At 42.6% G+C, this 25439-nt stretch overlaps 1 protein-coding gene across 5 annotated transcripts in view; it reads left to right on the top strand.

Moving 5' to 3' along the window:
- The window catches only part of elavl2 (ELAV like neuron-specific RNA binding protein 2), a 49416-nt gene extending 23977 nt beyond the window's left edge, over positions 1 to 25439 (top strand). For all 5 annotated transcript variants that reach the window (XM_042070789.1, XM_042070790.1, XM_042070792.1 and 2 more), the window contains 5 exons: positions 8345 to 8448; positions 17996 to 18149; positions 20481 to 20706; positions 22057 to 22095; positions 24422 to 25439. In XM_042070789.1, the coding sequence (XP_041926723.1) occupies positions 8345 to 8448; positions 17996 to 18149; positions 20481 to 20706; positions 22057 to 22095; positions 24422 to 24752 (854 nt within the window). In that variant the 3' untranslated portion in view covers positions 24753 to 25439. The remainder of the gene's footprint in view (positions 1 to 8344; positions 8449 to 17995; positions 18150 to 20480; positions 20707 to 22056; positions 22096 to 24421) is intronic.

Raw genomic sequence — 25439 nt, 5'->3', positions numbered from 1 at the left:
AGGGTTGTCAGACATTTGTCAAACTGGCAGTCTTAGTTTTGTGATCAGCTTACCATGCTGAATTCACTGCCTGTTTTCTCTTAATCTAAGCAGATGGTTGGATTCTCAAGGCATGCAAACAGTTCTTCTGACGCTGTCTCGCAATTAGTTCCAAAGCGTACTGTAGCTCCACAGCAAACAGTTTTCAGACTTTGTAAGTAATACTACTTGAGTTATAAGACAACTTTTATATTTAGTTTTTTATTTTATGTATATATTTAATTTCCTCCAAGTGGCCCTAGGTGGATATTACAAATCTGGTGAGAATCTAAAATAGACTCAGAAAAAAAGGTACTGTGTGTTTGTGTGTGTGTGTGGCTTTTAAACTCCTAATGAGGTGTGGGGTTACTTCAGAAGCTAACTGTCAGTTAGGAGGGGTGAGGTTGGTTTGCAGTGATGTTGAAGCTGCATCAAACTGCTCTGCCTCATTGTAAAATTGGGAAATCAGAGACGGCAGGCTACTGGTGGTAGTGGTGCACATAGTGCTGTGCAGCTTAACATGTAATATATATTTTTTAATTTTTCCTGCATAAATACTTTTTGGAAGCAGATTGTGTTTTTTTTTTGTTTTTTTATACTTAATCTTGTATATTGCTTTTAATATTGTCTAGTGTAAGATGGGTTTCTTTTACCTCTGATCTGGGATTTTGCTTTTAAGGATGTGCGTGTTTAAAAAAACAATACTAAGACTGAAAGACAGACTAGGTCTAGTCAGGCGGTGAAGGCTCAAATTTCATGTAGGCGGGTGATTGAAGTGGCTTCCACTGTGCTCAAGGCAAGAGTGGGTGTACAAAAAGAAAAAAAAAAAGCATGAAATACGACTCACTAAACTAAACAAGAACTCACTGTGCAGTCTCAAACACAGGTGTTAGGAGAAGAGTGTGTTTGCAATCGCGTTCTATTTACAAGCCCCTGAGTTTGGATGACATTGAACGTTTCTATTGTACAAGCTGTCCAACACCTTTCGCCTTGAATACATTGTGCATAGAGCCTAGTCTTTCTCACCCCTTTACTGTGTTCTGGATGTCCCCCGTGTTAGCCAGTAGAGGGTGACAATTTTTCGGGACTCCAGCGTGTCACGGTATTCCCGCAAGAGTCCCGCGGTACAGGAGTCAATTTTAGTGTTGGTAATGTGATGGGGACTAGGGATGCAACGGTAAAGTGCCCATGGTTTGCGAGCCACGATAACGATACGGTTTCGGTATTTTAATATAGATAAAACACTGATATAAACAATTAACTATATTTTGCCTATAGACAAAAAATGGTAGTGTGACTGACTGACTTGGCTTAGTTTTTAACCTAACTATAGGGTAGTTTTCAACTGCTTTGTTCGAACTATCAGTGGAGAGAGCTGAAGCGCCCCTGTGTCAATCTATTTTACATTTTTTGCTCAGTTGAAGTCCACCCCTTATGATCTGTAGTCAGTGGCGAAAGTGAAATCATTTTCTGGTCCCGAGTTTCATAGAATTTAAAAGTTGCATTGCTGCCTGAATATAACTGTCTAGGCATAGCCTAAAAATGTGAATGTAAATATTTTTTACATTGTGACTGAATCCTGAGGCAGTAACCAAATAGGCTTTTATTATTATTGTACTATCTGGGAGATATTAAGCAAGTTTTTGGCGCTATAAGGACGATGCCAAGCTACCGGCCAAATTCCCTTGAAACATGGGAAGAATGGGCCGGAGGAGTCCATTAGACTTCCTAGTTTCACTTTAAATACATTTGAAAGACGTGTCTTGGCAGAGAATGTTTATTTTGTATGTTTTAATCGCAAATTGTTGTTGACAAGCGACAGTGAGAGGACCCATGCACAGTTTCTCTGGAGGCGTTTTGTGAATGTCTTAACTTTCGTGTAGTTTACAGCACAATGATAAAACGTTTGCAAATCATTAATGACAGATCTACCGACTTATCGTGGTACACGTCTGCCACCGAACCGTGGGGGGCATATCGTTCGGTACGATAATATACCGTATACTGTTGCATCCCTAATAGGGACGGAATAGAGTATAGAAATCATGTGGGTGGGAGCGGGACGGAGCTGGAGATTAAATAAATAAAAAAATGATGCTGCAATGCGATGAGTGCGCCCAAAGATTGCGAGGCATCTTGTTTTATAAAAGAGAATCACTTACAAACTCACAATACATTTGTTGATTGGCTACTGCTAGCCGCAGAGTAGCCAATCAGAGTGACAAAGACAAAGCAGCTGCCCTGTTCACAAGCCAGTCAATCAGCATCAGCGACTACACCGAGAGTCAGCAAAATGGATTCTGAAAAGGAGTGGTACTAGCGGGTTACAGCATCATAGCCTGACCTGCCACAAGCAGCCGACAAGGTGGGACGGGATGCGGGAGTGTTTCTCTCGGGATTTTGCAGGGATTTTTTTTCTGGGGGGAGGGCAAGTCACGTGATCGGGATATGACTGGAGTATTTCGTGGGGATGGGAGCGACAATTGATTCCCCCATCACCCTCTATTAGCCAGTCAGCAGTAGTAAACAGTAGTAAAAAAAAACTTGTGCTTTTGCACACCTCTTTGGGTCGGGTATGTCGGGGAAGGACCACAGGGTCACCAATTTCAAAGAAAGTAGGAAGCTTCCGTGATGATGGTCATCTGACCGAAACGTTGCAATAAAAAAACAGTACAATTGCAAATGAAGACAGTGTGCGGGATCTTCCTACTTTCTTTGTCAAAACAGTAGTGCAATGCCATACACTTTACTCTTGTAATACCACTTTCGCCAGTCATCTTTTCCCGTCAGCAAAAACACTGACTCCCTTGGATAGAGTCCTGTACAGTGCTGGATGTGGCCTAGTGTCTGCCTCCTTGAAGGAGGCAGCTTGGGAAACGATAATGGACATGATGATGTGCTTTTGTGTAGCTCATTAAAGTTGTGTGGTGTGTGTGTTTTATGCCAATTCCCAGCTGTGTGTGTGTGAGGGTGGTTTAGGGGCCAGAGGAAATGGATGCTTGCATTACACACTAATGGATGAGCGTCTCCATGTTTTCTCTTTGACTAATTGAATCGCGTGCTGCTACTTCGAGGTTGTGTGTGTAACTGAGCTGAAAGGAACTCTTTGCCTGACTGGGTTCTTGGAAACCCATAGAGATGACTTTTTTTGTTTTTAATTAAATATAGTTTTTGAGAAGACTCGGTGCAATCCTTGTGCGTTGTTTTTCAGGTTTTGTGAATATCTGCCTTAAAATTCATGCATGTGTGCAGTGGGTGAACTTTTGACGCTTTAGATTTGCTCAGCTGAGGCTATTTAACACACCCATAATGCATTGCAAGAGCTGTGTATTTTGCATGTGAAGTCTCGGAGGTGTGTGTGTGTGCACGCGCACACACATTTCTGCATATTCTCTATTAACCCCAGGGCTGTGTGTGTGTGTGTGTGTGTGTGTAGGTCTCTGGCTAATACTTAGCAGGTGAACAATCTGAGTCATTCAGCACAAAACCATTAGACCTTGAGTTCTTAATATCCACATTGCCCTTCCCCCAAGTCACTGCCTTAGCTTAATGCCAATCCCAAATCCAATCCCTCATAAAAAATAAAAAAATGGAAGAAAAAAACGGGGTACTTCCAAGGTTTATCCACCACCTCCATGTTTGACGGGCGCCGGTTCTCCAGCTAAGGGTTTGCTTGAAGAGCCTGTGAGGAACAAAAAGATGAGTTGTATCTATCGGACTACTGTAATTGGTGCTTCGCTGGTTGGTTTTCCGAACATCACATATCCCCCCACCCCCGCCTCAAATCTCCTTTTCCATTTGGCCTGAAGGCTTAAGCGGAAAGAGCGTCATCTCACCACGGGTTCACTCGTCGTGTTCAAAGGCAGCTCGTTTCTCCTGGCGATAGCGGAACGCTAAGACGCAAGGTGAACGAGAGTTTACAAACTACTTGTTTTGTGCTAGCTAGGGAGCCCAAAGTGTGTGTGCAGTGAGTCATCAACATCAACCCAGCGTGAACCAGAGGGAAGACAGGAGGGTGTTAACAGGGAGATCCAAATGGAGATGGGGCGGGTTGATGATGAGGTGGGAGCTAAAAATTGCCCCGTTCATCAAAATACCCAAACGTGGGCGTTTTGGTTGACTTTGTGGGAAAGGGGTTTGGGAGTAGGGAAGGGATCACTTATTCTCCCTCCCTCTTTAGTAACCCAATCAAAGATGTGTGCTGCTAGCACACGACCAAGCTTTGTGCCAGTTCCTTTCCACTCCCCCTTGGCTCTGCTCAGTCGCGGCCTGCTTACTGCTGTGGCTGCCGCAGGAGTGCTGGGAGGGCAGGGATATAATTACATAAAGCCCGGTCTCCCAGGCAAACAGAGACAGCGCGCGCTGTCTGAAGTGATTATCTGGTTTTTTTATTTTTTATTTTAAATATATTATTAATACTGCAGGAGCTGGTGAACTTGACCGGAGGTGGATGCGAGGAGAGGCGGCGCTGGTGGGCGGGAGGAAATTGAATTGGCAGTGGCGCTCGAGAGGCGTGGGCGTCGTCGGAATCTTTTGTAGGTTTTGGACAGAAATGATGGATGAAGCAGAAGACAGAGAGAGAGAGAGGGAGAGGGAGAGGCAGGCACACATTTCATTATCAATTCTGAGGGATTGATGGTGAGTCATGGTTGTTTCACTCACGTGTTAGAAGCGGCGGCTTTTTTGTTTAACTTTGTGCTTTGTGGTGCACCAGGGTGCAGACGATTCTGAAACGACTCTGGCGTGACTCTGGCTCTGTTGCGACACATGTCTTTGTTCGCCGTGCCTGATATGTTCCTCCTTAACTTGTGATTTTAGTACTTTCAGACATCCTCAGGTGAATACTGTCGAGAGGGAGTGTACAGGTGCAGGGATTTCTGTAGGTGCTACCAAGGTTTCATCAGCCAATCCTTTTGAATGGGGTTCAGCTGTTCTAACAGAGTAATCTCGTTTACACTCTTTATTATGTTTATTAAGTTAATTATGACCGCCGCGCAGCGAAGCTTTAGACTATAGGTTTAGTCAGATTTTTTTTTTTTTCGCATGCCCAAATTTCCGTCAATGATTCCCGGGACACTGAAAGACCGGGGTACACGAAACTTGGTGGGCATGTAACCCCACATGGATAGCATGGAACCATCGTTTTTTGTTTTGATCTGTAGCCCCTCCGCTGGACTGGACCCCCCGAAAGGAGGGTAGGGCAGACACAGTTCTCTGTGAATATCTTGAGAACTGTAGGGCCTAGGGCTGTCACTTTTGTGAAAAAATCCTGTTCGATTTTTGAGACATAAGTGTTCATTGAATCGATTGTAAAATCGATTTTTTATGTTTACGTTTCCATTTTCAACAGCAAATACAGGCCAATTCACAAACAACTAACAGGCATTAGGACGAACGTACAGAGGGAGCTTGTAGACGCACAGGGCAGCAATATTTCTGATTATTTATTGGCGTTAAGTTTCGTGTCTGCAGTACTGCTGCAGGCTGCAACGTAGCTGTGTCTGTGTTTACGCTTAGAAATGTCAAACTAATTTACGTAGCACTCGATTGCAGTTTGCGTAGCCTACCGCTTTTGTTCTTCTCCATAGTTTGATATACCAAAAATCCAAAGTACTTCCACATCGAACTCCTCCTATCACTCGTCTCTCTCATGTCGCACAGGTTGATCGCGTTGTCCTCCATTTTTTGGCAAAACACTAGCAGCACAGCAGCTGATTGAAACAGCTGTTTCCGGTGCGTAAAATTGGTGGCAATTTTCTTTTTAGCTTTCGCAATGCTTATGGCACTTCGGAATTCTTTTATATTCTTGTTTGTGAATTTTGTTACATCTATCCTTTTTATTTGTTAAATTCGTTTAAAATTAATAGTGTACATATTTGGTTAAAATCGATTCCTTATTTTAGTTTTCGAAACTTGTGTTGTTTGGTCCAATCGATTGTGCAATCGATTTTCGAACGTAAAGTGACAGCCCTAGTAGGGCCTAGGATGACCATTTTTTTCCGTATGTTTGCCTCCAGGGGTCATGTTAACCCATTTCATGTGCACACACACACACACACACACACACACACACACACACACACACACACACACACACACACACACACACACACACACACATTCACAGTAATCATACGTATGACACATACTCACACAGTAGACATATGTACGCTTGCATGCACAGGCACATACGCAGGCGCACACACACAAGCACACACACACACACACACACACACACACTCTCACACACACACACACATAACACAAACACATAACACAAACAATCAAGAATTTCTCAAAATTATGAACAGGCAAGATGGAGGTGGGGTTGTATAAAATTAATTTTACATGTGAAATCTATGAACTAATCATGTTTTTGGTACTTGTTGTCTAGCAGATACCAGTGATAATTGAGTGTGGATAATGCAATTTAGTGAAACAGTTAGAATCATATAGGCCTTTCAGCGTGATTTCTTTTTGTGGAACAAATGTGCTGGACTGGGCGGCGGTCATATTTTGTACCGCTCTGCGGTACATCTAGTTGTATTAAGCCATTATGACTTTGCTGTAATGTAACTCTCATACCCTTTATTTCCACAACTCCTGCACATATTATTAATGGCTGTAATCTACACAAAACTACTGGTAGGGTTAATGTAGTATTCACCCCTTGCAGACACGTGACTTAAGTCACGTGACGGCTCCATGCTTGACGGCAAAAAGATGGGAGACGGACGGCAAATTACATTATGATGAACTGAACAATTTTACTATAGCATCTTTGTAGTTCAATGTATTGCTGTTTGGGGTCTGATAGTCAAAGAAAGATGCCAGTGGTGTTGTTAGATGAAATGGGTCATGATCGCAAATGTAAAGTTATTAAAACTGGTGGTAACAGCAGGGGGAGATAATGTTAGGTCATAGGCTACTGTAAATAACATTATGGTAAATGAACACCCATAAGTATTTCTGGACTAAAATATTGCAAAGTGATTTGGTTACTTTTTATCTTGCTATTTATTACTATTTTATTACTATTTATCTTGCTTTTATCAGTTGTAACATAGTCAAAACGTTAAGAATGTCACATCAGAACATTAAATAATAACTTAGCTGCCACACAGAAGCTAGCTCTAGCTAACGTTTATCGTAGCTCATAGTGCTAGGGCTAACGCTAATGTAACTCGTCAGTTTGTACATTGCCCAGCGAATAAACTTACTTCTTATGTCTTTAAATAATTAGGAAAGAAATAGGAAATAAAAAAAAACCTTGAACAGTATTATCTGTTTACATTCAGATCTTGCCATAGACTTTGCCTAAGTGCTTGTAGTCTGCCGTCCTGTTCAGAGTCTATGGTTGCCATAGTAACCGCTGCTGTGCTTCATACACTGACGAGATAACCATGCAATTGTGGTTGAAATACTCCCGAAACACAAAGAAAACAAACCAAAATATATCTATGCAAGAACATGGGATGTCGTTGTATTCCAAACAATAAGCCAACAGTCGTGGAAGGGCATTACTACGGTTAAATCTCACTATAATCTCCTAGCTGTGCGATATGTCCCATTACAACCCATTGATTTGATTCGTGTTCTTGCCGTCCACTAGGCTATTTTGCTGTGGCGCGAACAAAACGTGACGTCACATGCAAGGGGTGAATAGAGTAAATGCATCATCATTGTCTTCTCTCACCCTGCATTTAACATGGTGGTTAGAAAGTTACTTTTTAGAGAACCATGTGGCAAAACGTAAAAAGAAATTGACCATTTCTGGTCTTAAAGGTTGTATCAGCGATGGCGGGATAACGCCACTTCTGTTGACGTTCAAACAAAAAAGACAGCTAGCTCGCTACTCCCTCCTCTTATGCAGCTGGCAGCTAGCGGATCGTTAGAAAGGTTAGATGAATGTGATCATTTATGTTTGGGCCTTTTTTGGGCCTGCAATTGCTGATAAAACCTTTAACCTCACCTTGTAGATAACATGAAAGCTGCACTGTTGCACTATAGGGAGCTGCACAGTATTACGACCTAATGAAATTAGGAAGGGTGGGTGGATATGTGTTCAGAGAATGCTGTCTGCAGTCCAGAACAGTGTGTGTTTGCATGAATTAACCCAAGGGTTAATAAATAACGGTGTGATGGGAATGTTGGAAAATAAACATTCTAAAGAATATCTGGGTTCATTGAATTCAACATAGAATTTTAGAACCTTGAATTGTTGCAGAACGGAATCTCATGTTGGATTGTTCCAAAACCCACACTTTTAAAGGTTAATGTATGATATTCATGACATTCCTCTTTTGTTTTCTGTTTATTGTTTTAGGACAGAGTCTGGGTTACGGATTTGTGAACTACGCCGAGCCAAAGGACGCAGAGAAAGCCATCAACACTTTAAATGGACTCAGACTCCAGACCAAGACCATAAAGGTGAGCAGCAGCAGGGACGCGATCCCTAAAACAGAATCCCTTCCACCGTCGTGGCCATGGGATGGGGTCAAAGAGCTTGGGAGATTTTCGATTTCACACACACACACACAGACAGACAGACGCGCGCACGCACAGACAGACGCGCACACACACACACACACACACACACGCACACACAGACAGACACTAGGGGTGGGCGATATGGACAAAAAATAATATCTCTCTTTTTTGTGATTTTGACGATAACGATAATTAGTTGATATCCTTTAAAAAAAAATGTTTTTGTTAAAGTCTGAGTTACTTTACAGCTCATTATTTATGAATAGCATCATTACAATAATAACCAATAACCTAACCTGTGACTTTTTAACCAAATCAACCAATGCATTGTCACTCTGACACATTTCCAATTCTGCCCTCACTTGTGTGTGTGTGTGGCAATGACATGGTCTAGCCAGCTACATTAGAGAAGATAATTAGGCCTAACAGTTTCCCAAGAGAAAGTCTGAAGCTGAAGTTCCTTTCAAACCTTTACAGGATTCACTGTAAAACTAAGAGCAGACCAACAGAGTAGCCTACATCTCAGTTATTTCCTTATATGTTTTGTTTTAGAGCAATCACGTAGGTTAGCATTCCAAGTTACAGAATAGAAACTAATGCGTTAGCTTATGGCTAATGTATATGAGAAATCCCATAGAGATGCTAATGGTTAGCATAATCAGTAAACGTAGATATTTAGAGCGAACTTCAGTCCATTTACAAAAGAGTTACATGACAATAGTTATTTGTTTACAACTGACTATTAAAATACTCAAAGGCTAATGTTTTCTCTCCATATAATACTGTGTAGGACAAAACGTGACTGTCTCATCAATGCTACTTGAACAGAAGTAGCCGCATAAAATCCCAAGTAGGCTACTCTTGCTGCACAAAATAAACATTAGGCATGCGTGGGACAACGTTGTGACCCACTAGTGATCACGTGACACTTGCTCTGCTGCACTTCTCCCGCATAGCCTACCTCCTGGGAATGTATGAGTCTTCAGTGTGTGATTTCGAGTGTTTTTTCCCCATAAGTACACCCATAAGTAATTTAAATACTATTTGCACATCGTTAAAACGACAATCACGATATTATCGCAGACAGACACGCACGCACGCAGACGGACACACACGCACGCAGACGGACACACACGCACGCAGACGGACACACACGCACGCAGACGGACACACACGCACGCAGACGGACACACACGCACGCAGACGGACACACACGCACGCAGACGGACACACACGCACGCAGACGGACACACACGCACGCAGACGGACACACACGCACGCAGACGGACACGCACGCAGACGGACACGCACGCAGACGGACACGCACGCAGACGGACACGCACGCATATACACGCACGCAGACGGACACGCACGCATATACACGCACGCAGACGGACACGCACGCATATACACGCACGCAGACGGACACGCACGCATATACACGCACGCAGACGGACACGCACGCATATACACGCACACAGACGGATATATATATATATACATACACATACTGTATACACGCATACATACACATACACACACACACACACCCTCTAGCTCACACACACACACACACACACACACACCCTCTAGCTCACACACACGCAGACATGTACAGAGACACACACACGACCTCAAGAGAGGGAGAGGGAGATGTAGAACAGATGAATGGTTGGTTGAGGTGTCATTTTCCACACACTGCTCTTTCCTCTGCTTACACATTTCTGGGAATGGCAGATGCATGTGAATCCTGTCCTTGGTATCCCATGTCTTTCAAACATAACAGCCGCACAGCAACCCACTAGTCAAATTCCTGTGCGGTGTGTGTGTACTTGTGTTTGCTACTGAAGGAAATTATATCTAAATGGCCTGTATCCACATATGTTTTGTATTTTTGCTTGATTTGACTGGCATCTCTGATGGAATGGAATTTAACAGGAGGGAACAGAGGCATAAAGGAGAACTAAAGCATGAGGTCTTACAACACCACCACTACCATCAGTACACACACACACACACACACACACACACACACACACACACACAAAAGCCCCCAAAATACTCCAGCAGTTCTTTCAGAAGTGCAAATAACCTTTTTCCATGAGCTGATGGAATATACTTTGCAAGCATTACTGTGAAAATGAAGCCTGATGGTGTGGAGAAAGAGAAGAGATGGATGGATGGATGGAGGGAGGGAGGGATGGATGAGTGGTGAGATGAAGGTTTCTCCTTGATGGTCTGCCCTTCAGGCTGCTTGAGCGAGGTGGGGTAAGTAAAGGGGAGGCGGGGGGTGTCTGCGAGAGGAGATGGGGGGGCGTCCATCGATCGCTGCGCTGCGCCGAGAAAGGATCCCATCTGGAGGTTTAATTAGCGTGGGGGCGTTTATTGATGGGGATCCGCCGGGCCGAGCAAGAGAGGCTGAAGTGGGGAGAGGGAGAGACGCGTCTTAAAGGAGGCATGTTGCGGCCCGCTAGACTGTGATTATACAGACAGAAGATCTGCGGAGTCCAGATAACAGACACACACAGACACACGTGTTTCCCATAGAATTGGATTCAATTTGTGGCGGTAGCTGACTTGGACAAGGGGGAGGGGGGTATTAAGATCGTCTTGGTAGTGTATAGGTCTAATTGAGTGCTTGTCACTTTAAGACGTTTGAGGGAACCCTTGCAATTGTAACACAGTTGAAAGGCTGCTGATGTGTGGATGCAATTCATAACATTTTCTACATAGTTAAAATAAAGGTTCGTACTTCTCCTTGGGACAAGCACTTTTGAATTTTGGAAAACACTTTTCCATTTACATTGGGATTTTGCAAACATTCAGTGTCCGAGTCAATAAAATGAGCCCTTCAAAGAAATTGACAAGCAGCTGTAAGTAGGCTAAGCATGCTAAATTCGACATCCAAACAGTATTCTAACGTTAGCTTTGAGATACTGCTTGATTTCATAACTGAACTTAGTTTAGTCTCTTCAACGTAGCCTACTATGTTGTGATAAGACCTTAGCAGAGTTCATTTCAATGCAGCAGTTTTGAACATATTTGCACAGCATGGTCATGGATGCTAAGCGGATTTAATAGCAATTAGCCAGACGTCTTCTATGCCATGCATCTATGTGGCAACAACAATCCTTCAACAATCGTGAATATTTTGTTAATGCACATACAGAGTAGTGGCAGCCGGCTACAAGAGAGGGCGGGGCAAGGAAAGGCTGCGTGCGTAAAAAGCGCAGCTCAATGGCAATGCAAGGATTTGACCTTTTTATATTTAATTTAAATTAAACATAGAATATTAATCTGTGGCGGCCGATTTTTATTTTGTGGCGCCCCGCCACAGATTAGTCAATGTATGGGAAACACTGCAGACACACACACACACACACACACACACACACACACACACACACACACACGGGACCAGCCTAAATTCTAAATGTGTGTATGCATGACCACACTGATGCATAACATATTTACGTTCCAAATATACACTGTTACAGAGTTCGTGTGACGCAGGAGAAAAAGGAGATTTTCCTCAGTTTTCAGATGGTTGCAAATTAAAAAAATAGGTTAATTAGGATCCAACTTGGAAGATCTGAAATCAACTATTCTTATGGTCAGTCTGTCACCTGCATAGTGACACCATCAGGACTCCTCAAACCAGTGTCATGTGTGGGAATTGACCAGACATTATATCCAAAGCAATATTTTGTGATGTGTCTGCTTTTATTTGGCTCAGTTAGAAATGTCAAAATTAAGAGTATAGCATCATCAGTTCAATTGAATTGTGCAATCATAATTTACAGCTATGTTTAGTCAACTCAGTACAAAATGTCTCTTTAGCTAGGTAAAAAAAAAACATAAAAAAACACCATTTGGCCACAACTTGAACATTTTAAACTCTATTTCACCTCTTCATATAAGCAGGAGATGAAACAGCTGAAGTAAATCTGGTCTTTGGCTATTGTGTTCTAAGTGAGCGAGAGGCTAGTGGAGGAGGGGGTAGGGGTAGGTGGGTGGGTAGGTAGGGAAGATGAGGAAACCCTGTGAATCCAACTGAGCCAGCATGGCCATTGAAGAGAGAGGATTAATGTACACTAGAGTCAGTGAGAACCTACTGAAGGCAGCTGCCAGATGTCGAACCGCAGAAACATCCACTGCTGGTTCTGATCTGTCCCTTCTCTCCACTCCGCAAACACACAGTGCTCTGGCCATTAAATAGCCTTAGTTGCGGAAATGGCCTTAAATTAAACAAACAAACAAAACTCTCTACTCCGCAGGGCTGTGTGTGTGTGTGTGTGTGTGTGTGTGTGTGTGTTGTCACTCATAGGATTATAGTTACTCAAATCACACGCGTACGTCTTCCATTGCTAGTTTTCAAAGCACCTTATTTCAGATGATTTATCACACTGCTTACCTCCATTCGGAAGGGGAAAAGAGGATTTTGTTGCTGTCCTGAAAGCCTTTTACAGGCTTGTTTTGACAATTCATGCGGTGTGCAGTGCACACTGTTTGAGTTGTAGGCCTATATGTTGAGGTCGCTGCTGATTGTTGATAAGATAACCACTCCATGGAGAATTTGGCAGCACAAGCCTTGATTATATGAATAGTATTTATAGAACAAGTGCTTCCATGTTCCCAGTTATTTATTATTTTATTTATTTATTTATTTATTTTAAATGGATGCTTGCTGCTTGCTAACTGCTTTCCACGGGGGGGAAAAAAGCTTTTCTTGCTTTTTTAGTAAAACTATCTAAAGTACCCCCATTGAATGTCGAGCAGGTAGACTTGGCAGTAGGATTTGAGAATCACAGTTGCAGATCATGTGACTGAGATGATTGATTGCATGTATGAGCCGAGCTTCTATTCTATTCTATTCTATTCTCCACTGGTGCTGTTGGTACGCTTGACTCTGAAGACCTTGTCAGCGGGCTTAATAATGCCCTGCGCTGACTCAATAATGAGCCAATGCACTTGGGCTTCTGTTTGTTTCCTTGATATTTACTATGCATTTGACGGTATGATGACTGTTTTGCCTGTTTTTTTTTTTGTTTTTTTTTGTTTGATGCGTCGCGATGCTTCAGTGACATTTCAGGTGCATGCAAATACCCTGTCATTTACTCCAGAGTTGAGTAGCAGGTTCCCATTAAAACAGACAGACACAGACCCACCTACCTCTAACCCCCACCTACACACACACACACCTCCAACCCCCCCCCCCCCCCCCCAACACACACACACACATGCCTCCACACACCTCCACACATAACATCCACACACACACTTTCAGTATATACACACAGACATACACACACACCTCCAACCCCCACCTACACACAGACACACACACCTACACCTATCTTCCACCTACCCATAATTCTCTTCACCTTGGCCGCTCCAGCTTGTCAGGCCTTTCCAGCTGAAAGCAATATGGCCGCCCTCTTCTCTTGTTCAACACTTGGCGTTGATAATGTGATGAATGAATCTCTTCCAGCCCTTGCTGTGATGCTTTTAAAAGCAACCATCCTCTCTTCCAGCTCTTCCTCCATCTCTCTCTCCTCCCCTCCCCCGCTCCAAACACATGTACACCACACACACACACACACACGCACACACTTATTCACACACCCTTGGCATTGGCGGGCATGTTTTTTGTGCGAGGCATGTGAAAGTCAACAGGGAGATGCAAGCTGCTCATGAATATTTCCATTTACATAATTGTGGCAGAAGTGTTTCATTGTAAGCGTTAACGCGGCACTCGCCAAATTAGCAGTCCCTTTCTTCGCGGAGGGCAGACGAGCACAAGATGATCGCCCAATTCGCAGATTTTAATTGGTTCGGTTTCATTAACCGTGATGAGACGACGGGGCTTGTGCTATGTTTATGTTTGTGTTGTCTTGTGTGTACGTGCTGCCATTATTTTGTGTGTGTGTGTACAATAACGGCACAAGGGATGAGTGCTGAAATTCCTAAATGCAAAACTACCGTTTTGGTATGCATGTCTTGTATGCCTTTCCAACGATGCTTTTCATGTCTATCTACATATGATCCCTGTTATGCTCGCGTCTCTTCATGTCTGAACAGGCTGTGTGACTGCGTGTGCATTTTGATATCACCCCCTATGTCCTTTGTGTGTGTGTGTGTGTGTGTGGCCCAATTTTAACCATATGTTAACAATATGTCTTGATACATTTTCAAAAAGATTTACTCCTGTTAGAAAATCAAAACTGAAATCCTATAAGTATGGACAATATGTTAAGCATTCTCTCATTGACACCTGTGATAATGATAAGGTCTTTATAACTTGCGCACAGACACGTGTGCACCTAGTGTTAATTTTGTCACCTATTTTTAATTTAGTCTTAGTCTTGTGACGAAATGTCCTTTTTAGTCTTTGTCATATTTAGTCATTTGAATATCATTTTTGTTAGTCAAGTTTTAGTCGACTAAAAGTCTCGTCATTTTAGTCTAGTTTTAGTCAAAAGAAAACTAAAAGTATCTTAGTCTTAGTCAGTTTTAGTCAACACATTTTAGTCTTTATTTTATAACAAATTATTTCTAATTACGATTTGAGTCAAATAGTGTTTCACACATCTCAATTTTCCAACAATATTGTATGTCCACAGGGCTACTCGTCTGTTATAATTACTCATTCTGATTTTTTGTCAGTCAGTATGATTACATGCACAGGTAAGTCGAGCTACAGTTATAGCTCGGCTGGGATTTGACCATAGACGGTAAAAGATTTGACTGGACCACTGTCATATTCGTAGACCAGTGTTTCTCAAAGTGTGGTCCGGGGATCACTGGTGGTCCGCAAGCTATCCCAAGTTGTCCGTGAGCAGACGTGGTAAAATATAATATAGATGAGCTGTTTGCAATATTGAACCAACTTGTATGTAAAAACAGTTCTGCAACACTGTCTATGTAAGAGATGCCAGTTTAAATCATACAGTATGAATCCACACAATAAGCGAAGTGCAAAGACAATAAGTAGGGTGGTTCAGTGAGTAGGCCTATTGTGTAGACTAATTATAGGCTACTGTTGAAGTAGGTCTAATCTTTTTTTTTTTTTTTTTTAGCTAGGGTTAGTTAAGTGGTCCTGAAACTGAAAGTTTGAGAAACACTGACATAGGCCAAGTATTAATGTTTTACTCCGCCTCGCTAGATGGCGATATGCGCTCAAACACAACACATTCCCCAAACAGACTCTCCATCTTAGCCATAGCTAACTTGCTAGCGAACTTTCCATATTAGCTTACTTGCTAGCAAACTTGCATCATCGGTCTAACTAGTTAAATATTTGACATTACATGATGAACATTTTCGTATGGACATTCTGGGGGATGTTAATTTGTATGAGAGAAGCTTCAACTTCTGGGTATGTAGCATTGTGGCATAAAGCTTAGGTAGTTAGCTTGCTAACTCTGGCAGAAATCTCCAGTGTTCTTGTTCCATGTAGTTTCGTGTTGCAGCCACAGGGTTGCAGCAACAGCACGTAGACTAGCCTACAGGAAAGCTGTTGCGTATGAACTCATTCAGAATATTTTGAAAATGTAACAGCTAGATATTCTGTCTTCTCATTTTGTAGACGAAAATGAAGAGAGATTTTATCTTAGTTCTTATTTCATGCAAAACATTTTAGTCTCGTCTTTTTTCGTCAACAATAATGCATCTTAAGATAGTCTTAGTCAGTGTTTCAGGACATTACTGCAGTCTCATCGTCTCGTCTTAGTCATTTAAAAAAAGGTCGTTGACGAACATATTTCCTCTCGTCTGACGAAATTAACACTAGTGCACCCTCTGAAATTCAAAAGGAATTTACTTCGCTCTGACCCTTGATTTAATACTTGATTCCTCACTGACTTGTAATACATAAAAGACGTCTCTGACATTGCTACTGGGTACTCTTGAATGCTTGTGCACTATAGAACATTGATACTCTTGAACGCTTTTGCACTATAGAACATTGTTGATCATGGGAGTTGGTGCATACAAGGAGTTTGTAGAACCTTGATAGTTGTGATTTGCTTTGGGCAAAAGCATCAGCTAAAGGACTGCATTTAAATGGGTAGGATCATGTAATGTAAATGGGTAGGATCTTGTAATGTAAATGGGTAGGATCTTGTAATGTAAATATGTAGGATCTTGTAATGTTATGTAAATGGATAGGATCTTGTAATGTAATGTAGGATCTTGTAATGGAATGTAATGTAAATGGGTAAGATCATGTAATGCAAATGGGTAGGATCTTGTAATGTAATGTAAAGTAAATGGATAGGATCATGTAATGTAAATGGGTTGGATCTTGTAATGTAATGTAATGTAAATGGGTAGGATCATGTAATGTAAATGGGTAGGATCTTGTAATGTAAATGGGTAGGATCTTGTAATGTAATGTAGGATCTTGTAATGTAATGTAAATGGGGAGGATCATTTAATGTAAATGGGTAGAGTCTTGTAATGTAATGTAGGATCTTGTAATGGAATGTAATGTAAATGGATAGGATCATGTAATGTAAATGGGTTGGATCTTGTAATGTAATGTAAATGGGTAGGATCTTGTAATATAAATGGGTAGGATCTTGTAATGTAAATGGGTAGGATCTTGTAACGTAAATATGTAGGATCTTGTAATGTAATGTAAATGGGTAGGATCTTGTAATGTAATGTAAATGGGTAGGATCTTGTAATGTAAATATGTAGGATCTTGTAAGGTAATGCAAATGGGTAGGATCATGTAATGTAAATGGGTAAGATCATGTAATGTAAATGGGTAGGATCTTGTAATGTAAATGAGTAGGATCTTATGTAATGTAAATGGGTAGGATCTTGTAATGTAATGTAAATGGGTAGGATCATGTAATGTAAATGGGTAGGATCTTGTAATATAAATGGGTAGGATCTTGTAATGTAAATGGGTAGGATCTTGTAACGTAAATATGTAGGATCTTGTAATGTAATGTAATGTAATGTAAATGGGTAGGATCATGTAATGTAAATGGATAGGATCTTGTAATGTAAATGAATAGGATCTTATGTAATGTAAATGGGTAAGACCTTGTAATGTAATGTAATGTAAATGGGTAGGATCTTGTAATTTAAGGTAATTCGGTAGGATCATGTAATATAATGTAATATAATGGCAACAAAGGCCATGGCCCTTTTTAGATTTTCTTTTGACTGACCTGGTACTGTTTTAGCGGTAAATGCTTAGGCTTTGAATATTGACATCAAGGGGCATAGATATCAGAGAGTGTAAGTATTGATGTTTCTGCACATCTTGACATCAAACCTTCTGCCCCCCCCCCCCCATCATAAGAATGCAGTCTGTGCTGCAGCAGTATAGAGATGTGTTGTGTATTTCAATCCACACACTGCTCTGTGGGTGTGTTTTTAATCATATGTAATATGTATCCAATCTTGTATGTGCCCTACTTATGCATCCATATGTAATATGTATCGAATCTTGTATGCCCCCCCCCCCCAGGTGTCGTACGCACGCCCCAGCTCGGCCTCCATTCGTGATGCCAACCTGTACGTGAGCGGCCTGCCCAAGACCATGACCCAGAAGGAGCTAGAGCAACTCTTCTCTCAGTACGGACGTATCATCACCTCACGCATCCTCGTCGACCAGGTCACAGGTGAGCCAAGCGTCTCTCTCTCTCTCTCTCTCTCTATCTATCTATCTATCTATCTATCTATCTATCTCTCTCTCTCTCTCTCTCTCTCTCTCTCTCTCTCTCTCTCTCTCTCTCTCTCTCTCTCTCTCTCTCTCTCTCTCTCTCTCTCTCTCTCTCTCGACCCTGTGGTCATTCGTTGCGCAGTACTCTTAGGAGCCGCTGAGATTTTTACACTGCAAATTAAGCTGCTGTATTACCTTGTCAAACAAGTCTCACATTTGCTTGCATTGGGCATCAAGATTATATCAAATGACATGGGATTCGTTTATGTTTAAATGTCCATTTCTCTGGAGAATTTGCTCTCAGTGTGTTCTTAGACAGGGATCACATTAGCCAGCGGCAAGCGGCAGGTTTCCTATTGTTTTCTATGGTTCGGCAGCGGAACGGTGGCAACGTTCAACTCTCAAAGCGCAATGTGTTCAATTGACAAACCGTTTGTGTTGCTTAGGAAAGATACAACTTATTATGGTCTGAGCGTTGTGTTACGTTTGCCGCTGCCGCTTGCCGCTTGCTGATGTGATCCTCGCCTTACTGTTTGTATTTCCCCTTGTTGTTAGAACTTCATACCACGTCACATTACCCACCCATTTGTCCTTTACATGCATGTGGGCTCGCAAACGCGTGCGCACACACACACACACACACACACACACACACGTTTTAAATCACACCCTGATCCTCATCCTCGACACTGAACACTGAAATGCCCTCTCTGACCTACACACACACACACCACAGACACCACCGACAGCCAGCCCAACCGGTGCCCTTCCCTACCACCTCTCTGTCAGCAGGAGCATCAATTTACCACTAAGCACGTTTCGTCACCCCCACCCCCCACCCACTATACCATCCTCTGTCTCTTCTCCTGCCTTCCCTCAACATGCTGCTTGCCATTACACTTACACACACACACACACACACACACGTATACACCCCCCCCATTCCCCCAAAACCTCTACCCTGAGGTGCCCTTTAATGTCTTTTTTTCACGGCGAGGAATAAAATAAATGTACAGCTGTTATAATCTGTTCCCCCGACTGCCAACTGGAGAGGAGGGACGTGTGTGTGTGTTAGCGTGTTAGCCATGAAGCGCTAATAAACTGCAGCTTGCTCACACGCTAGCCCTTCCCCCAACCCCTCAGTGCACACACTCACTCGTACACACATGCTCTCGGACACGCGCACACACACACACACGTGTATACACACACACACACACGTTCTCCCTGTTCCCCGAGAGACGCACAGTGTTTTTTTGCCAACACGGATTAGGGACACGCTCGCTTCTTGTTTTATATTTTGTTGCCAAGGTTCCCTCCCCCCTCCCTCCTCTCCCTTCTCCTCCTCTCTCCTCCCCGTCCTCGTCTACTCAGTGCAGCCGATGGGGCTCCAGAAAGCGTGCTGACAGGCTCTAATATGAGAAGGGAAGTGGTTTCTGGTTGCAGCCAGAAAATTAAATCTCACAATTTCTATCCAAACTATCCTTGGAAATGTTAGACTCCTCACCACAGAGACTACATTCAACGTCCAGTCTCTCTGCCTCTACTATAAAGCCATGTGTACACACACACACACACACACACACACACACACACACACACAGCTGCAGACTCTGTGCTCATCACTCATCGCTTGTCGTCTCAATAGTTGAGATTCTGATAGCTTTGATGGCGTAACTTTGTGGCAGTGTTTTTTGATTGGCAGTGGTTGTTTCAGTTATTGAATAATTTCATTGACATTCTCTCATCGATGCATCACTGCACGTCTTTAATATTCTCCTAGAATACGGCTGAAGGACCTGTCTAAAGCACATAAGGAAATTGTTCCCTGCTCTGCCAGTTAGGTTATAGGAATGCGTGTTGATATATCAAGTGTGTGTTCATGTGACTGGAACCAGTAAGAGTGTGTGTGTGTGTGTGTGTGTGTGTGTGTGTGTGTGTGTGTTTTTTATTTGGGTCTTCCTGTGCAGATGGGTTTTGCCAATATGTGGGTGCTCATGTTAACGACCTGGAATGTGCAGAATTTGCAACATATGTGCAATTTGTATACAGTATATGTATGTAACCAGTAAATCTCCATCTTTGCTAGTGCATGCATGCATACTCCCACTCTCACCCCCACCCCAACAACCTCAGCCTTAGCTAGTTAGCAGAGTTATGGTATGCAGATGCATCAGAGGTTAATTGGGAATACTTCCTCTGTCGGTCTCTTTCTCTGACATGACTTTGTGTGTGTGTGTGTGTGTGTGTGCGTGCGCTGTCTCCCTCTCTTCTCTCCCCTCCGATTCAGGGGTGTCCAGGGGGGTTGGCTTCATCCGTTTTGACCGTCGAGTGGAGGCGGAGGAGGCCATCAAGGGCCTGAACGGGCAGAAGCCACCTGGAGCCTCGGAGCCGATTACGGTGAAGTTTGCCAACAACCCCAGCCAGAAGACCAGTCAGGCACTGCTTTCGCAGCTCTACCAGTCGCCCAATCGAAGGTACCCTGGACCCCTCGCACAGCAAGCGCAGCGCTTCAGGTAAACGAACACGCCGCACAACGTTAACCACAAAAGGGTGGGGTCTTGAGCCGGTTCCGTTCAAGAGTTCTTTAAACATTGGTGTTATGTAGTGAAGCAGTCTTGTCCACCAGTCTTGAATGGAAAGGGTACATCATCAACAGTGTTTGTTGCATGCATAACTTAATCGTAGAATTACACACCCACTTCACAGGGAAAACAACTATTTTCTTGTTGCCAGATTTAGATCTATGTTTTAGTTGAAATTTTCTGAACGGTTCAACATCAGGAGTGAGAACCAGAATGTAGTTGGTTCTGTTTACGAGACTTGTTTAGTACCTTACAATTAAGGTTGTTGTTGTCGTCGTCAATAATGTGCATTATTACAACCAAATCATTCAAGTATTATCCATTATTCAACTGCAATAATGTTATTAATGGTGATTTTAATTAAATTAAACTAGTTGTCCTATTCAACAAGTGTACAAGTGAACAAATGCATTGGAGTCTTGTTTTTTCAACTACAGCTAGTTCAGGACTTTATTATATGAACACATTGCCCCCATCGTTCTTGGTATAGAAAAGGGATAAGTAGGGCGGAGGCAGTCTGGAAGTGGCAGATGAAGACTAGGGGAGGTCCAGTTGACCTCAAAAAAGCCATCAAATAAAATGGAGTCTTGATCAGTGTGTTTTCAGAGAGCAGGATGCAAGAGCGTATGGTAACGGTAAAGGAGGCTCAGAGACCATTTAGTCACATTAAATAGCCATTCTCAAATGGGCTATTATGAGTCTAGCTTTGTGAAGAGTTAAGAGTAGGAGGATGTGAAGAGTGCCTGTTTTGAGAATGAAAAGTCAGTGATGTGTCTGGAACCGTGATTTTTTTTGTCTCGGGGACAGTAGAGAATGAACTCCGAAAGAATTAGCAACATGGGACACTGCGGCTTAGGTGGAGCATGGTTCTAAAATGGTGCCAAAGATGACTCACCTGCTTTCACATTTCACCATCATCCTTGCTTGCGCGCTGCTGTTGTCTGTTGTCTCGTCACATTTTACTCTACCTGTAAATTAAGCATTAAAAAAAACAAGAAAAACAAAAATATTTTTGCTACCTAGTGGTGGTAGCCTTGGACGTGACGGGCCATGATTTAAAATATGACTCAGTTGACTCATCCTCCTCCTTTGCCTTGTTTAACCTAAGTGATGCTTTTTGACAACAAGACAAAGAGATTAGGAACTGTACTGAAATGGCCTACATGGCTAGACTTTTTAGACATTCTTGTAATTTTTTAAAAAATTATTTATTTTATATTATTTTAGCCGTTTAAATCATTTCAATAAGTCCATCGGCTAATGCATTGAATTTCATTTTAGGTTGGACAATCTGCTAAACATGGCCTATGGAGTAAAAAGGTAACTTTTTTTTTTTTTTTTTCCTGTGATTGTTGTGTGTGCTTAAGCTTGCCCTATGAAATGTGAGTTTTCTTTTCTTTTTTTTAAATTATTATTATTATTATTATTATTATTATTATTTTGTTTTGATTTTTGTTTTATGGGTTTGTTTTCCTTTTGTCTGTTACCTCAGTCATTCCACCTCATTCAGCTTGAGTCAGAACTCAGTGGAATGGAATCGGAGCGTTGCTGAAAATTCTGCTTCTAGAACAGATGTGTAGTCACTGCCCAGCTTTTCCCCCCAGACCTTACAGCTACATGGATGCAGAGAAAATACTTTTTGATTTCTCTCTTGCATTCTCTTGCCCTTCTCCCCTCCCCCTCAATTGTCTTCCAAGCTTGTGTTCAGGTGTAGCTAGGTAATAGGTGGGTGTAAGGCTTGTGACCTGTTCCTTTGCAATTTCTGTGTGGGTTTGTTTGGGTGGATGTGTGTTTGTGTGATGGTCTGTAAGCCTGTGCTCGAGCGGGCAGTGAGTGTGATTCAGTCTGGCAGGGCAAAGGCTAGTGACGGGTCACATGGTTTGCTGCTTGCTGCCTACCTGCTCCCTGGGCACATTAGACCCTCTGGCACATCCCCCTCACCCCCTCAAGCGTGTGCACACACACACACTGCTCGCTCTCTCTCACACACACACACACTTATCTCTCTCTCTCTCTCTCTCTCTCTCTCTCTCTCTCTCTCTCTCTCTCTCTCTCTCTCTCTCTCTCTCTCTCTCTCTCTCTCTCTCTCTCTCTCTCTCTCTCTCTCTCTCTCTCTCTCTCTCTCTCTCTCGCGCGCGCACACACACTGCGCAAACCGCTTATACAGCTCAAACAACCCCCTACCCCCAATCAAGTCTAGCGCACACATTCAAATACCCTACACACTGCTTATACAATTAAACACAACCCCCTTCCCTCCCTTAAGCATGGCACACATCACACGCACACAACTGATACACAGCACTTGCCCAGCTCATACAGACAACTCTCATACAACCCCCAATGCCTCCTCTCTTTCTTAGTCACACACACACTGTCAACTCAGACTCACGTCTAAAATGTACCGCCATCCCCTTGGTTCAAGTATAAGTACAGTCTTTTTATCCCATGAGGGAATATACCATATACCAATACATCCCTCTTCAGCTGCTACTGAGATGGCATGGCTGTGTAGACTGTTGATTGTACATCTGAAAGTAGGCTTATATTATGAGAATCTAATGTTCGTACAGGCTGGATTTGTAGTCACTCTTAGAAGACCCTGGTTAACAAAACACTCATATGAGAAACACACACACACACGAACCCACACTCCCTCCTACCCTTGCATGTGCACATTTTGTCCCAACGTGCGTACTCTCGCATGCTAATTCCCTTACACTTACACTCAGACATGCACACAGGCGCTGTCTAGGCTCTTGGCCTGCTGAAGTCTTCTCACACACACACACCTGTCAGGTCGTGTGTGCTCAGAGATGGCAACTAGGGCATCTAATCTCACGTGAAACAGTTGCAATAATTCATGCACTCCTGGATAATGCACCGCTCCACCTCTGTCTATTCGTTTTCCTTTTTGTAGTTTACCCACCCCCGCCCCCCCCCCCCCCCCCCCGGTCACATTTTGCTTGCGTTGCCACAGCTGTCAGTTCACCATTTTTTTTTTTTTTTTTACCTTTTTGTATTCTGGCTTTGTTGTACAGTGTTCACTCTGAAATGAGCTGCTCCCACATTATTCTTTTTTTTTTTCTCTCTTCTCAATGAAAAAGGTTGAGAGTAGAGGAAGTCTCTTTCTAGTCATTTATTTTCTTCAGAGGGCTGTTTATTCTATCTAAAGAAAAAGGGCTTTTATTATTTTACTGCGACTACGGTTTAATAGAAAGCATTTAGTGCCTTTTAAAGGCATGCTTTTGATGACTGAATCGGTCATTTTGACCTTTGTGTTGTAAGGTTAAAATTGTACTCTTAGCACTTTTAAAAATAGTTTGAGTATTTTGTGCTACTTATGTCTTTAGCTGTTTAAAAGATGGACATGATTTGAAATATAGCTTAGTTACTCACCCTCCTTTTCTCTCGACCTAAGTGACCGTGGTTGTCAAATGTAGTACTGTTATTGGTGCTTCATGGACCCCAGCATGCCAGTCGAAAATGACAAAAGCAAACATAGCTTTTGAGTTCACTGGGAATGATTGTGTGATGCACAATAACCATTTCTCATCACTTCACCATTTCCTGGTCTGTTAATTGGTTGGTGGTTTTTATGTGATTCCTCGGTTTTCACCACCACCTTGTCCGCTCTGTCTTACAGTAGATTCTCCCCCATGGCTATTGAAGGCGTGTCTAGCCTAGCGGGCATCAACCTCCCGGGGCACGCGGGCACGGGCTGGTGCATCTTCGTGTACAACCTGGCGCCGGACGCGGACGAGAGTATCCTGTGGCAGATGTTTGGGCCGTTTGGCGCTGTGACCAACGTCAAGGTGATACGCGACTTCAGCACCAACAAGTGCAAAGGCTTTGGCTTCGTCACCATGACCAACTACGACGAGGCCGCCATGGCGATCGCCAGTCTGAATGGGTACCGCCTGGGCGACCGGGTCTTGCAGGTCTCCTTCAAGACCAACAAAACGCACAAGGCTTAACTTTCTCGTCTCGTGATCATTTCTTAAGAAAAAAACTTCCCAAGCCCTCCCATCCCTGTGGTGTGGGTGTGGGAAGGGGATTGGGGGAGTGTTGCGGTATCCTTTCTACATTAGTATATAAAAGAAAATATAAAAAAGAAACAAAATTACATTTCTAAATCAGTGTTACAAAAAACGATCCAGTATTCAGCGTCCAGCAATGTGGTCTTTTTTTGTTTGTTTTGTTTTTTCAGTTGGTTTGGTTTTTAGTGTTCTTTTTGTTTTCCCCCTTCATTGCTTAATCTTCAAAACGTCAAAAAGAAACCTGTATGGAGAACTTGTGCTTTTTTTGTTAAGTAGACGTGCAAATTTTGAGTTATGTTGAATAAAGAAGCATTGTCTAAAAAAGTAACAATGAGGTGTTTTTGCATCTTGTGTTTTTGTTGCACATCAGCTTATGGTTCTGTGTAGATTTTTGCCTTTTTTATGTTCTGCGTTGCCTTAGGTGTGTTTACAGTTAAAGTGCTAAAAGTATTTATTTTCATTGCATTGTTTTTTGTTCATTTTGTATTATTGATTGGCTGCGTAATGTTGCTTAATGTAAAATGAATGGGAAAAAAAGACAAAAAAAAAAACTCTTAAAGCAGTACCTTGCCAAAGAGCTAAGAACCTCTTTGATGTGGGTTTAAGAGCATCTATTTTTATAAA

Source organism: Alosa sapidissima, chromosome 18 (genome assembly GCF_018492685.1).
Source record: "Alosa sapidissima isolate fAloSap1 chromosome 18, fAloSap1.pri, whole genome shotgun sequence".
Classification (NCBI taxonomy): domain Eukaryota; kingdom Metazoa; phylum Chordata; class Actinopteri; order Clupeiformes; family Clupeidae; genus Alosa; species Alosa sapidissima.
The sequence above is the reverse complement of the archived record's forward strand: the minus strand, read 5'-3'. Positions and strand labels throughout refer to the sequence as shown.